This window comes from Daktulosphaira vitifoliae, unplaced genomic scaffold (genome assembly GCF_025091365.1).
Source record: "Daktulosphaira vitifoliae isolate Bord-2020 unplaced genomic scaffold, ASM2509136v1 Scaffold_4, whole genome shotgun sequence".
Classification (NCBI taxonomy): domain Eukaryota; kingdom Metazoa; phylum Arthropoda; class Insecta; order Hemiptera; family Phylloxeridae; genus Daktulosphaira; species Daktulosphaira vitifoliae.
This window is the reverse complement of record NW_026099575.1, coordinates 34,266,097-34,282,322: the sequence shown is the minus strand read 5'-3', so window position 1 is coordinate 34,282,322 and position 16,226 is coordinate 34,266,097. Positions and strand designations below refer to the sequence as shown.

Here is a 16,226-nt window from a genome sequence, read left to right as displayed (position 1 = left end):
TAAAGTATCTGAGTATATTATATTATAATTTATTAATTTTACAGTCATTTCAAAATTTTTACAGTTATACCCATATAAAATGTAGAAATAACGTTTATAAATTTGAACAAATTTATAAACGTAAAAAACATGTAAATAAAATTTTTTAAAGAAACTCTTGAAATAATTGAATCTAAATAATAATATTCCTGAGGTATAATTTATTAATTTTTATTAGATTCTCACAATAGTTTTAAGTTATATTTTAAAATAATGTTCTAAAATTTTATGATACAGCTACACTATTTCAGTGATTAATATTTGTTGTTAGTAACTGCATGTGACACAAAGTAAAATTTGTTTTGCATTTAAGTTGTATGATTGATTCAAGTATGATACCAGTTAAGTGGTAATTATATTTCACAAAAATTTTCAATAATAAAATTTAAAACACTTGTATAGATTTTGTATGGTATTTTTACATATAATTAGTTTATAAATTTTTTAACCAAACTGGAAATAAGTAAGAATAATACTGAAATACTTAGAATTTATCAAGTTTAATTTAACAAATATAATAAATAATACATACTTTTTATGTAAAATATAATTTGAATTAACGAACTAATATTTTAGGCTCGTATAAATATTTAACTGTTAAAAATAAATAGAACTGTATTACGTATAAGTATCATAGCAACATAGCCCATAGCAACAAGTAATCGCAACAAGGTCACTTGTATTTTGGTTGCTTATTAATTTTCTCAATCTTGATTAAGATACATAAGCAAATTGTGAAGCCATAAACATATGAACGCATTCCTGTAATTATGAATATGAAATACTGGTTTTTTCAATATTACAAATAGGAAAAACATATTATATAAGTTTTTAAAAACATTTTTGACGTGCGTAAGAATTATTTTAATTTCAAAAACAAGTTGTGCATGCAATACTATAGTCTTATTGATCATATTGTTAAATTAATTTTTTTACAGCATTATTATTGTTGGTAATTTATTAAAATAGAGATAACTACATTTGACTAGTTTTCAAAAGAATTAATACTTAGCAAGACGTTTTTTCACAATATCAATAGGTATTAAAACAGGGACATGCCTTTTGTAGTATTTATAAGACTTAAGAGGAATTTGAAAACTTAACTTTTCTCCTTTGTCTCCTGGCTGATATAGTTAGCATTACTCAAGTTTTAATAATGACAACAAATAATACTATTAGTCACTTATTACGACAGCAAATATGAGATACTTAAAATTATATTTATTTACAGTGAGATGAAACTTCTAAGTTTTTTGGTGTGTTGACCTTAAAATGTTTAATTTTTGCTGTTCCTGATTAACATTAACTTTCGGTATTTCACCATCTAAAATATTCATTTTAAGTTCAAAGGTTTACTACGATAAAACAAAAGTTTGGAAACAATTTTCGAACACTGATTTTATTAACTTAAAAAGGAGTTTTATTCTAGAACCACTTTTCATCTTTCATTAAATTAGGTATAAAAGAGACACATAAATCGACGAACACCTTTGTGTACACTTATTTGACATTATAGTAACCACTATGTAACTCCACTACATAAAGATGTTGATTTGTCAATGTTATATATTTTTAGTTTTTTCCAATGTAAGAATTGTTTTAAATAAACTTAAAAGAAAATTTTAGGAACATAAAACATAATCTTGTTTTAAATGAATTACAAATGTTCAGATTTAGTTAAAATGATATGGTTTAATTTTATACAAAATAATTGAGTAATTAAAGAGCATAGTATAATAACCAGTTCCATTTTTTTAAGAAATTATTTTTTATTAATTTTGAAGAAAAATGATATTTATGAGTAATTTAGTAAAAATCCGATTTATAAATTACTATTATTTCTAGAGACATATAATCTAGAAAAAACATTTTTTATAATATTGCTTCTACTAAAAATCTTTTAAAAATGCACTGATTTTTGTACTAAGATCTTCAATTTCCATTTGATTTCAACAAAAATTAAAAAATATTTTACATTTTATAAGAAAATGTTTATCCGGTTGTATATGTTTTTCAATTTATGTCTAGAGTTTCTCAAATTTTCAAAGATTTCTAATACTCAAGTGAGTATTATATGATGACATTCAGATAGATGTGTGAGTATTTTTTAATAAAAGCCTTGAGTGCCCTTATGTCATAGAAGCATGAATTACAATAGTCTATTGAATTGAATAAAATTAAAGGGTTTGATTTGGGTCGAGAGTAATGACACTTTAAACAAAAAATAGCTATTTTTCCATATCATTTTTTTTTTCGTAACATAAAACATCATATATAGTTATTGGCATTGAATATTTTATTATAATTACCTATGTAACTGTGACTTTAAAAATACAACCCCAAGATATGAAACAAACGTCAAATTGATGGAAGAGTTCACTTTATCTTAATTCCCGGTTATTTTTTTTTAGCATAAAATATTCTAAATAATATCTAACAAGCGAAGTACTTTAATTTTTTAAAAGAATATTTTTAATTAAGTTAGATATGAAACGGTACATCACAGGTAGAGAATTTATGACACAGTAATCTATGCAAAATATTTTATTCAGCGTTCAAATACATTTTAAACTAAGTTGCGAAAAAATAAAAAAAATATTTTAAATATTTTAATTAAAAACGACTATGGTGTATAAATATAGGCTAAAAAACATAAATTTTTATTTAATTTATTAAGTTTGAGCTTAAAAACTGCAACTATAGTTACAATAAAAACATATTTATTTCTAAGGAATTTTCGAGTAACTCTGATTACTTTGTTATGTATAATTTCTTTACTTACTGTTTGGTACTCTAAATTTCTTATTTGTTAGCAAAACATTTGAAAATAATGAATAATATGTTTCTAAACAACAATATTATATTAATAGTAAATATCTATCAAATGCAAAAATGATTCAAAAAAAGTTCAAACTCTGACTTTAATTTGAATATAAATATTATTAATGACGAGTTATTATAGGTGAGGGCATTAAGTGCTTTGTATACATTTTGTTTATATTTAATCTAAGTTTCATTGATTAATATATTAGGCAATTAGGCTATGAATGACAGCTGTTAATATATTTGTCATACGATTGCATTAAAAAAATTGTTAAATTAATTATTGAATACTACGCAAATCAATGTTGAAAAATTGTCTAAAATATTATATGTTTAGGTTCAACAATCATTTTTATGAATTATAAGGCGCGATTATTTCTCTTGAACTTTTCTATATACAATAACTAAAATTGGACTAACTTACCAATTGCTAGTGTTAGTCTAATTTAGGTTTAAACGACACATTTAAGAGTATCATTTTAAACTTTTTAAGTAAAAAAACTTTACAATAGCTTTCAAAAAAAATAGCAAGACTATGACCAATATTAGAACAAGACTAACTACCAAGGCGTGATAATTAAGACCAAGATCAAGAGTTAAAACTAAGAATAAGACCAACGCTTGACTTTCAGTTTTGGACTTGTTTTGCCTGGCACTACTCTTTATCTTATCAAAATGAACTTAAGTAAAGTTTAAAGTAGTTAAAAACGTACTTTATAAAAGTCTGTCAATACATTTTAAAGTTAGTCTGATATTTTTACGGATAACAAAAAAACTTTAAGTTTTAAAAAATCATATTTTTTATAATTCTAGTCTATGTGTTCGTATAGATAACGCATAAGTGCCGTATATTCAGTACTAGTATACGAACAATTTAGACAAATACCTTATCTAAGCGATGATTTGAATTTTATTGTGCAATAGTGTACGAGTAAGCAAAAAACAAACTTTTCGATTTAAATTTGTCAATCAAATAGGTCATAAACATTCTCACTTAAAGTCAGTATAGAGTACATATCTCTATTGATTGTATACCTATACGCTAAAATGTATACTATTTTATTCAAAAAATTTATTAGGATTTTCCTCTAATGGAAATTCAAAGATTTATTTATCTTTAAAAAATATAATATCCTCTCCATACGAAAAAACTCAAAATTCAATAAAACTAAAATTTAACCTTATAGAATAGTATTGCTATGTAAGAAAAAGTGAAGTTGTTTTTAAACTTAAACGTTTCCCATTAGCTTACTGAATAATTATAATATTACTCATAATAAATTCTATAACGCTATAAAATTACCATAGAAAGTGAAACAGTAAAAACTCACTTTTTAATTATCTGACGAGATATAATATTTATGTGCATTGCAATCATTTAATTGTGTTTTTATAGACAACAAGTTTAATGATATTATTTCCATTACTGCTTTGTATTAAATTGAAGATAACATTTTTAATAATGTTAGAAAATTTAAAATTAGATTAAATTTAAACTTAGATTACATATAAAATCTACTTTATTGCCTAAAAACGTTTGTATTATAAACGTAGGCCCAATTATGTGGGAAATTAAAAAGACTTGTCTCTAAATTGCAAAAAAAAATAATGTACTTGAAAATATATTCAGAAAGATAGTTTAGTGTATATAACTATTAACGCTTTAAATATTTATGATAGCTAATTATTATGTTTTTATTAACTTTCTAAATCAACATACAATTAATTTAACATATAAATCCATCTAGTTTAGAAAAAAATCATATCCTAAAAAGAAATATTTGTTGTAGAATTTACAAAAAAAATTAGAAATTTTTTTTTTAATATTTATAAACATGTTTAAAATAGCTCATTAATATTTTTTTATGGATATTAATAAACTTTCTAAAATATTAAATATTTAAACATTTTCTTTAATGGATTTTTTCTTTTTATAAATTTATAAATTTGTATAACATAAATGTTTGTCTATAAATAAATCTCACCTTGAATATATTCCAATAAAGAAATACCATGATAATGCATGGTATGTAAAATGAAGATAGGGAAGAGTATATGATGAAATTCGAATTGTAAAAAAGACAGAGGTCCGGTGTTCGATTCGGAGTGTTGTTCAGACCGAGCACAATGGGGCTGCCAATTGCCGCACTGATAGCCCATACCAACACGATTGTCAGCCACACTCTCCTGTTGTTTTTATGTTTAGCGTATTTTATTGGTTGGGTCACCGCAATATACCTGTAAAAACATACACTAGTACAGTATAGTTAAAAAATTCAATATTATCGATTGTAGTTCGTTTTTAAATAATATGACTGAAATTATAGCTGTTATTAGTCATAAATGAGTACGAATAATGTAAATTTCGAATCCAATTTTTGCATACAATTAGAATATATCATCAGATTTAATGAACCATCTTTTTAATCGAAAAATAAAAATAATAATAATATTTTTCTTTTCATTTAATTGCACAATTTTTTTAATTTATGAATTAAATTTATTTTTATTTTTTATTTTCACTCCTTATATTTTATAAGGGCATTAACTTTAATTTTCAAATGGAAATTTACATAACTTACTAGTTTACTTAATAGATAATGATCTAATTTAAAAAATGACATTTTTATACTTAAGTGGTAGGAGAAATGAAGCAGAGAAATGTCTATTGATCACAAATAACAAATAGCACTCAAGCCAAACCTTTTTTTCTTTTAACGTTTTTTAAGCCCATTAAGAACAATAGCGGCCTCCCTCAAAGGAGGAGGGTTTTAACTATTGATACTCCTGGACGGGTGGTAAATCAGTCGTCGGAGAGAGGGATGGCCACTCCAATTATGAACTGTTCTCTCACTCGGCAAATGAAGTCCGCCCGTGCCCGAGATTTGAACCCGAGGCAGTACATATCAAGCACTGTTGCGTTATCGACTCAGCCATATAGTCCCTCTCTACATAAAATATTCTTCCTAAGGGATTTTATTTATTTTTTTTTGTGTCTGTTAACAGCTTCTCAGCTCTCACCGAAAGGATTTCTTTCAACGATACGTCAAAAGATCACAAATCGTACCTAGTCAAAGACGTTATCCTCAAAAATTGAAAAAAATCCCCTCGTTCCCCGTAATTAGGAGAAATCTCCAAAAAAATTACAAATTTAAAAATCGCCAATTTTCGAAATTTTTTCAATTTTTTTACTTAAAACTGCCATAACTTTTTCAAAATTGAATGAATCAATATACATTTTTTTTAATAGATGCATAATATCCTTACCTATTATTTGTTATATTTTTTTATAAATTTGACCCTTTACCACCTGCCCACAGAGGGGGAATAAAAATGACAACTTTTAACTTAACTTTCAACTTAACTTTTAAAAGTGTTCCGGAAATACTGACACTTTTATATATACCTTAAATTAAAGATCATGTAATATAATTTATTACGGAAAAAAAATTTTCGGACTTTATTTTGTTTGAAAACTAACATCAAATTTAATAAAAAAAATACGATTTTTGTAAAAAAATTCTTTTTTATATTTTTAATTTTATAATACTATAACTTTTTGAAAAATATATGGATCAATACAATTTTTTTATGATAAATACTATTTATACCTCTTTAATTTATATACTTTAAAAAAAAAAAACCATTTCCCTTTATATATTTATTCATATATTACACTTATAATCATAAAACGTATAATCGGGATATAAGTAAGGTAATAAGATTACGTGTAGCTTTTGAAAAAACCACCAATTTTTCAAAATTAAACACTATCTATAGATTTGCGTCGAAGCGTTTTTTATGATAGTGATTTTAATCACTGTCAGATATCATTATACTTGACCTAACTATGTCACGTCCCCACTGTGTCGGGGTTTTTTGTATTTGTCATATTTGTATGGTACAGCAGGAAAAAAATGCATAGCATATATTATTAGTATGCTCTATACATACTCATATTACAAATGAGTAACTAGGTAATTGAACAAAATAATTTGGTTAAAAATTGTTAAATGATTATGATGGACACAAAAATTGACATTAACATTTTTTAATAGATAGTTTTTGAAGTAACGTTACTTCAAAGTATGGCATCGTACGAAGCTATGTAATATTTTTACTCATCAACACTTTAATAATGATACTTTAGCATCATACTCATATAGAAGTCGTCACGATTATCGCGAATTAATCATTTTAAAGTGACACTTTTAGTATTGAATAATACGTTGATATTATATTCCGTATAAATTATTAGATGACACATAGTATCAGAATATAATACAAGCTCATCTTATGTCATTAACGACTGCGTAATCACTGGGATCGTATATACACATATAATGTCTTAATGACTTTTTTAGTCACATCGCATTAAGTTCAACATATCATAGGATTTTTTGTCGCGTTTATTCAGGATATCATGCAATAAACTCCATAACCTATAATTGATCTAAAAATATTGGTTTAATTAATATCTTACCCAGACTGCTATGATTCAGTTTTAGCTGTACTGAACAATATTCAAAAACAAACTTAAAAATTCGTTTTTTTTTTTTGCTACTAATTAAAAAATGTATTTGTATTATTATTGTATACATTTGGCCGACCCCAAGTATTTGGGATTAAGGCGAGGCGAAAGAAGAAAGAATTGTATACATTTGGTCAATTATGTCTTTATATGCATATTGTATACTAATAATGTTTAATTAATTTCTGACTAGTTTACGTTGTTTAATCTTGAATTAAGGGTACTGATATCCCTGAAGGTGACCCGTTTACATAGTTTTGCACTATCACAGGTTAATTCTATATTTCGATATCTAAGAAGTAACATATATGCGAAACATTATTTTATTATTATTATACACCATTTTTGATCCAAAAAAGAAAAAATACATAAATCAAGATTTGTATGAGCATGATAGATTTTTAAATATTGAACGGGTCTAGTGCTCAGTTTACAATATGTGGGACCTAACACAAAACAGACTATTTTTGCGAAAATAATTATTAATAAGAATATTGCAAGGATTAAGACAAATCTACTAACAGACCTACTCTTAAACCTCAAATTTAATGATAAATTTTTGATTCTAATATTATTAGAATAGTTTTTATAGAAATGTATGTATTTTAGTTCATCGTGTATTTTAAAGGTTCATTGTTTCAAATCATCAAATTCATAAAAGTAAATGACTTTATTCTTTTTTATAATTTTTGTTATCTAATACATTTTTCTTTTATTAATAGGTTCTGTTGGTAATTTAAATGTCAAATATGGTAAAAATATATTAGATAAAGAGTTAAATAAATAGCTAAGATAAAAAAAACAATCGTATACATTCATATTATTGAGATAATAAATGTATTGGAAATACCAAGTGATTGGTTCCCTGTACGTAAATGTGATATTTCATGTACTTACGTAGCGGTAAAATAAACCGTCGTAGACCGGTTTCTTCTGCTAATTGATAAAACAAAAAGAATTCAGGTTTGATTTTTTAAATCCTTGGCCTTAAACTTTAGATGGGTTTTTTGCGGTTCAAGGCAAAACTTACTATATTGAGCGTTAAGAAACAAACATAAATATATAAATCTGATGTATATAGTTATACGCAATACGAAATACCAGAGAAAGATTGATGATAGCCATCGACTATATAAACTACTGCGAACTGTTAGTGAATTAGTACTTGACTGGCTGTAAACAGTATCGATTGAATCTTTTATTATTAAACAGTTAATCATGACAAAATACATATCGGTAAGTAAATATTTTTATTATTATATAGTAAAATCGTTTATTTTAGTTAATAGTTTAACTATAAGAATAATTTACAAATTAAAAAATTGTTAAAAATATTGAAAATAATTTTAAATATCAAAGATAATTTGCTAAATTTAATCGGGCTAACATAATATAGTTTAATGGTAAAAGTTTTGTTGTTTTAAGTTGAATATAATACTTAATTACATATTATGTTTATTGCAAATTTGAAGTAGTATGAAATAATGAGAATGAAAAAAAGTGTACTTAAGAAATTGTTAAACAATTTAAATAACGTTTCTATTTAATATTAATCGGTATAAAATTATAACTATCTAGTTTTTCAATTAATTTCTCACAAAAATATAACATATTTGTATATCATATAATTTTATAATAAATAAAATGTCATAATAATTTTGTTTTTAGAAATATATTTTTTCAGTTCAGTTTAATTATAAATAAAATTTAAATCCTAAAGCAATTTGCGTTGGTAATTAAATTAATTCACACGTAGGGAAATATTTGTTTAAATTTTATTTTGAGGGTAAAATTATTAACACAATTATTTTTTAATTTTTCTATCATTTAATAGTGTTTTAATAAATGGTTATTAATATTACTATTTTTTTGTTTATTTTATAATCTATACTAATTTATTGTGGACGGAGTAATTTGCATTATTTATAATCATCAAAAGTTAAATTCAGCTATTATAAAATAAAATTTTATTGAAATATTTATTTTTAAATTTTTATGCAGTTCTTTGTACTTTGTGTCGTGGCTACGGTAGTCACCCAAGTATTATGTGGAGAAGAAGAGCAAAAATTCGGTCACCATCATTACGAACCATCTCATAAGTATGAGCATTATGAACCACATAAATATGAACATCACAAACCACACCACGAACATTATCCACCTCCTCCTCCTCATCACCACCATGAACCCGAACACCATCATCATCATCCTCCTCCTCCTCCACCTCCTCCTCATCACCACCATAAACCTGAATACCATCATCATCATCATCCTCCTCCTCCTCATAAATATGTTCACCATGGCTCTCACTACTAGTCAATATTTTAATTGTAATATAATCAAACGTTTGTCTTTTTTCTTCAAATATTTTGTTTATTGAAACAAAAATCAAAATGTAAATGTTTAATAACAATTTTACAAAATTAATTTTTGTAATGTATTACTATATGATTAAATTTTGATATTCAATAAAACCATTCAAAAAACATTTTGTAGAATATGTTTTTATTTTATTCTAAAAATTTCAACTTTATTTTATTCGTACATGCAGACAAATGCTTTCAATCCATTTTAGTAATTAAATAGAAATTGGTTTTACTGGTCGTGGTGTTATTAATAAAGGTATAGATAAAATACAAGTATAATGATACAAAGTGTAAGTAAATTGTATGAACAATATTCTAAAGTGTATTTTAAAAATATAAAATTATTGCACTTTTGTAAGTAGTGACGAAGCGTGGTTTTATTTTTTATTGTATCTTAAAATAAATTAAGTAATAATTTTTAAATAATATGATTTTTTAGAACTTTTTTCTATATTATTAAAAATAATCATTTTATTGATCACTAAATCGATAAAACTAACAGTCTTGATGTAATTTGAACTTTTGGTATTATATATGCTATCATGATTTTTTAACTAGATTTGCGATGTTTAAAGTCATAAAATATAAAGCTTAGAACAAAATTTTTTCAAGGCTGAACGTTAATGAGTTATTAAGTTAAAGTTAAGTTATTTTATGTTGAATATTTTAGTTAAATGGAGATATTTAGATTTTATGATAACTTAATTTTCATTTGTTCATTTAACAACAAATTAACGTATAATATGTATCATCAAAAAATTATAATTATATTTATTATAATAATTATAACTAACGAAAAATAATATTTTCAGTTAAATATCTCTTTATTAAGAAACCCGCTTTTCTTCCACTTTATATAAAAGTGTTAATAACTTCCGAAGTATTATTTCAAAAGTTGTTATCAGCTAGTCATTTAAAAAATTATTTTTTATTTTGTAAGCTAGTTCAATATATATGTCGTCGTTAAAAATAATAGTTGACACCCTTATAAGGTATAAGGTATGAATTAAAATAATAAATAATAATTAATAAATCGATAAAGTTACAATTTGATTCATTAACTATACTTCACGCAAAAATATATGTTTGATTAACTTAAAAATAAGAAAATTTTAAAAACTAATAAAACAGCGAATACTATTAAATAACTTTTGAAATAGTTTTATTAGGTTTTAGACTATGGGTTAATATATGTTAATAGATAAAAATAAACAGTCGTGCCTTACTCATCCCCATTATAAAAATGCTATACCCAAAGAAAAACCTCAATCAATTTTGATAGAGAAATTTTATCAAGGGTTTATGATAATGTTTTATTAATACGAACAAAATAACTATTCTTATAAATAATTATTGTTCAAGACAAGAAAAAAAATATCATATTGATAAATATATCATAGGTTTAATAGTAATGATATATTTATCAAATTAAACAATGAATTTATTATATAGATCGAGGTTTTTCTCTGGTTGTAATATCTTTCAAAACATTAGTTCGAAATTTGTTATAGATCTGTTATTTTTTTATTTAAAAAACTTTAAAATTTGATACTATTTTAAATGGGTGAAAGAGAGAATAGGATTATATTTTTCTTTAAATTATAGCAATAAAAGATACTATTAATAATTTCTTAAATATAACTATTATTTAAAGATATTAAGTAATTAATAATAAAAAAATCACCCTGTATACCTATTGTTTACTTTTATAAAAAAAAATTATTTCATTTAGGGAAATTGTAATTTTTTTTTGTTATTGTATGTACTACTCAATTACATAATACTTATGAAAAGTGAAGTTTAATTCTGCTAGAACTTCTAAACAGCTCACGGTGTTCAATTATGAGTTTTTAATAAAAATACCGTAAACATCATAGATGAAGATTAATTTTTAAATTCAAAATTCCTCATTATAACCAGTAAAAACTGTTTTTCTTTATAATAAAAATTGATTACTTGTGGTTAATATTACTAATCAAAAAAGTGAAGTGACAATAGATGTTTTTATACAGAAAATCAAGCCTATAATAAATAACTTTTTCCGGCAGACCTCTAATCTATATTTGCTCTGGCCCTGTCTCTTTCAGTGAACATTTGATACGACGTCTTAAGACTTATCTTAAGCACTCGACATTTGTTATAAATTTTTCATAGTTGTTATAACTAAATAGTTGTTATAACTAAATCTAACTAATTAGAACAAAAATTAAGAATTTAAAAAAAAAATTGGTATTTATAAAATACATTGTGAATGTTGTAATAAATGTAGGACAAAAAAAATGAAACATAGATGTCTAATTTAAAGAGCACTTAAGAAACATTAAAAATCAAGAAGTTGGCAAATCTCCTGTAGCTGAACATTTATTGACATATATTCGATTAAAACCATAAAACTAATTAAAAACGCATATAATTACAAAAATCATAATATAAGGGAGGAAATAGAAATGTTTAAAAGTAAGAACAATTTAATTAATTGTGATCTTGGGCTACTGAAATTCATTATTAAATTTTTGAAAACATGCAAAATGTGATAATATTACTTAGTGATATGTCATTAGGTAATAAGATCCCTAGGTGATAAGGTCTTTAGGTAATAAGGTCACTAGGTATATAAGGGGGTATTTTCCCGGTCGGGGTATCACTATGTGTTTAGTGTTGACAATGGTAACATTGTTTCTGAAATACGTATACAGGATTTCTTGGTAATTTTTTTGTGGCTTTTTGAATTTAATATTTTTTAGTTTTAAATTAATAATATTTTTGATATCGTTTTAATTTTAAATAAAATGTTTTTTTAGCTACCAAAAGTAAGTGAAGTTTGTTTAAGAAAAAAAGTTTAATCTCTCTTATATCGACAGGAATGCATTTTTTGAAAAATAAACTAAAAGAATAATTTCGTTAAAATATTGTACACTGAAAAATATTTATATGATAATATAAATGATATATATATATATATATATAATTTATAATTATTAAATCTCATATTTAAATATCTTGAGTTATGTAAAACAATTCGCTTGAAAAAATATAATTTTCTATAACACAATGTAATAAATAAAGTCACTTTTTTTTTTTGAAAATACTTGTACAATGTAGTCATCTTAAATTTATAGGAAACTAATTGTTCAACGAGTATTTTTGTCACACTTCTAGACTGGTGAGATTTAAACGTATGAAATTCTAATATATTGTTCTAATTAGCCTTATTACTATGAAAAATTTGAAACACGTTCAGGTGCTTAAGATAAGTCTTAGGACGTCGTATCAAATGTTCACTAAAACAGACAGGGGCGGAGCAAAGATGGGTTAGAGGGCTGCCGGTAAAAGTTATTTATTGTAGTCTTGATTTTTTCTGTATAAAAACGAATCCGTGACATCTATTGTCACTGCTCTTTCTCGATTAGCAAGTGAAAAATGATTTCAATAATTTTCTTTATAGTGGTACGTAATAATTATTATACAAAACAAAAAGAGGTCTTACTTTATAAAATATAAATAACAATACTCCACTAACCATTTTTGTTACATTTTTTATGGTTATATTTATATTAAAGATTTTAATCGAAAAATTCTTTCTATGAAAATAATTATTTAAAATAAGAAATAATTTAAAAACTTAATAAGACAAAAATTAATTTATGAAAGAAATATTGTTACTTTCCATGCTTTGATTTTCACGCTTGTAACTATTTTAAATAATTTAATTTATTTAAAGTTTAGAAAAATTTCTTATTTTCCATTTCTTCTATACTAATCTAAACAATTTTAAGGGTATTTTAGCAAATATTATTATAAAAAAATCGTGGTATACAGCATACAGTGTACAGGTAGTTTACTGGCTTTATTTTTTAGTAAATAGTTTTTATTTTTTCATTTCTACCTATTTACACTCTCATTAAAAAGTAGTGTATAATACTTCTAAAATAATTTTTCAAATTATTTAATATTTAAAATAAAAATATATAAATATGAGTATAATACATTTTATTGTAATTCGTATAGTGTAAATTTATATATTTGATCAGTCAATAATACTTGACTATATTTTTTTATATCGAAAGCAAATGTTCATAAAAATAAAAATATCGGGATATATATTTTTTGTAAAACTGTGACGACAAAACTAATGTTGTCACAATAAATTTTTTATAGTGGTAAAGAAGTTCGAAAATTTATATTAATTAATAGTCATGGCCTAATCTTACTGTTTTTTTTCCATCAAACTCTTAAAATTCTCTAAAATATAAAAAGTAATCCTTGTGCAATATTTATGAAATGTTTTACAAAGGTTACTTTTTAGTTTTTTTTTTAGGAAATTAATTTTTAACTACTCGTTAAATTGCTATTCATTAAAAATCAATACCATCAAAAAATATTTTGCACAGAATCAATAGTATAGATTACTAAAACTACTCTTTTTATAAACTTTGTTTATTAATATATTAGTAAAAATTAGTCATTGTTTTTATTTTCTTTTTAATTATAGAGAAAGATTTATAAAATTTATGATCTTGCAATATGTTTGTATATAGCTTTGATGACATAAGAAATAAAAATAATTACATTTTTGGTATTATTTTTTTGTACTCAATCAACATTTGCATCTAAAGATTTTAATATTCTTTTAGAGTGTACAAATTATATAAATTGAACAATTGAAAAGATGTTTGCCAAATATAGGACGATAAAAATTCATAGAGAGCGTAAATGGATGTTTTCTTATATGCTACGTGATTTTAGTCACTGAAACCATCTGGCGATGTGGTAGAAAAGGGTATCTTAGGGTTATTGGTGTCATTTTAAAATCATAAATGGAGGATATAAATCTAACACTCACGCAAGTATCATATTTTTCCAATCATGGAAAAACGCGATTATTAAAAGTCATATTTCTTGCTACGAATACTATTTAAAATATGGAAACTTTAATAGTGAGTAGTATGATTTATGAGTTACAGTATTACTCGTTTAATATATTTTTACAGTTTGAGGGATTGAAAATTGGATTTAATTTTAATATATTGAGAAATTAGGTTATTACAGGGTTATCTCAATAGTCAAAATATTAATGCTTTCCAAAAAAAAATTTAGTACGAAACATTTAAAATTAAATAAAACAAAATTGGCTATAATTGATATTTTTTAAATTATTGGAATTATTGTACTCTTGCTATCATAATATAAATTTTAGACGGAAACAATTTTATTAATAATAATTATCCTTGAATTAATATTTAAAATATATTATTAATTATGAATACCTACCAACATAGAGAAAATCAAGATTTAAAATTATGTACATCTACATTATTTTATCAATTAATTTTGTGAAGTTCTTTAAGAATTATTGTACAAAATTATTACTTAAATCTTTATTAAATACTTGGTTGTATTTTTAGGATTTTTTTTATTGTACTATACACTCACTTCTGGGAATAATGGGAAATTTTTGTTCAACATTTTATGGAATCAAAGTATTCAATTTTGATTATTTATTTTCTTTTCCGTGTCCCGTATTAGTTACTTCGACATATTTTGTGGTGTATAAGTCTGAGATAGATCAACTTGCTTTTTGAATTCGAGAAACAATTCACGAAGTCATTGATAAATTATATAATGTACACTAATCATTATTGATAAATCAAATAATATATATCAGTCTAATTTTAAATTGTCTATTATATAATAATAAAATAAAACAATTAAATAAAAAACAGATTATTAAATCTAGAATTGTTGATCATGTAGTACAAGAGAATAATAATAGATTTAGAGAATAATGTTCACATTATCTAATAATAACAACCGCATTACAGAATTATGTCATACAAGAGAAAATATACCCCCAAAAGCAGGAAAGCTGAAGTTGCCACTCCACCACTAACATGATAACAATAACAATACAACAATAATAAGCAATATTTTATATAAATATATACAAGGTGGCCAACCACTCACTGACAACGTAAATAACTTTTGATCCAGTTTATATTTTTAACTGATTTTTTTTTTAAATAATAGTTATACATTAGGTCCATAGCTATATCTCAATAATTAATTTTTTTCATTTTATTAAAAATATTAATTATTTTTAAATTTTAAATAAAATGTAAAAAAAAAATCTAAGATAACTATTTTGTAGAGTAGAATTTAAGTAAAATTTTAGTAAAAAAATATCTTATTAATATTCAGTAGTAAATATTCTGTAGCGTTTTGAAGTTTGTGAAAATTTGAATTTTCATGTACTATTTTACGGTATTAAACATTGAAATACGTATTGAGAAAAGGACAGAAGAAAACGCTATCTTTTCATGATTACTGTGTATACATATGATGATAATGTGTATACATTACAAACTTGGCATTAATACCATGATAAGAAATTAGATAAGGCAATTATTACTTATCACTCTCATTCAAAAGTATATTAAAAAGATAGCGTTTTCTTCTGTCCTTTTCTC

General features: G+C 23.9%; 2 protein-coding genes across 5 annotated transcripts in view; one reads left to right on the top strand and one right to left on the bottom strand.

Annotated features, from left to right (window-relative positions):
* Positions 1 to 16,226, bottom strand: part of LOC126905893 (dopamine D2-like receptor) — a 148,700-nt gene that overhangs the window by 25,309 nt on the left and 107,165 nt on the right. For all 4 annotated transcript variants that reach the window (XM_050686014.1, XM_050686016.1, XM_050686015.1 and 1 more), the window contains exon 3: positions 4,848 to 5,100. In XM_050686014.1, coding sequence (XP_050541971.1) covers positions 4,848 to 5,100 — 253 coding nt within the window. The remainder of the gene's footprint in view (positions 1 to 4,847; positions 5,101 to 16,226) is intronic.
* On the top strand, positions 8,476 to 9,881 carry LOC126905898 (histidine-rich glycoprotein-like). Its single transcript, XM_050686029.1, has 2 exons — positions 8,476 to 8,629; positions 9,395 to 9,881. The coding sequence occupies exons 1-2, from the start codon at positions 8,612 to 8,614 to the stop codon at positions 9,707 to 9,709; spliced, it is 333 nt and encodes a 110-aa protein (XP_050541986.1). The 5' UTR covers positions 8,476 to 8,611; the 3' UTR covers positions 9,710 to 9,881.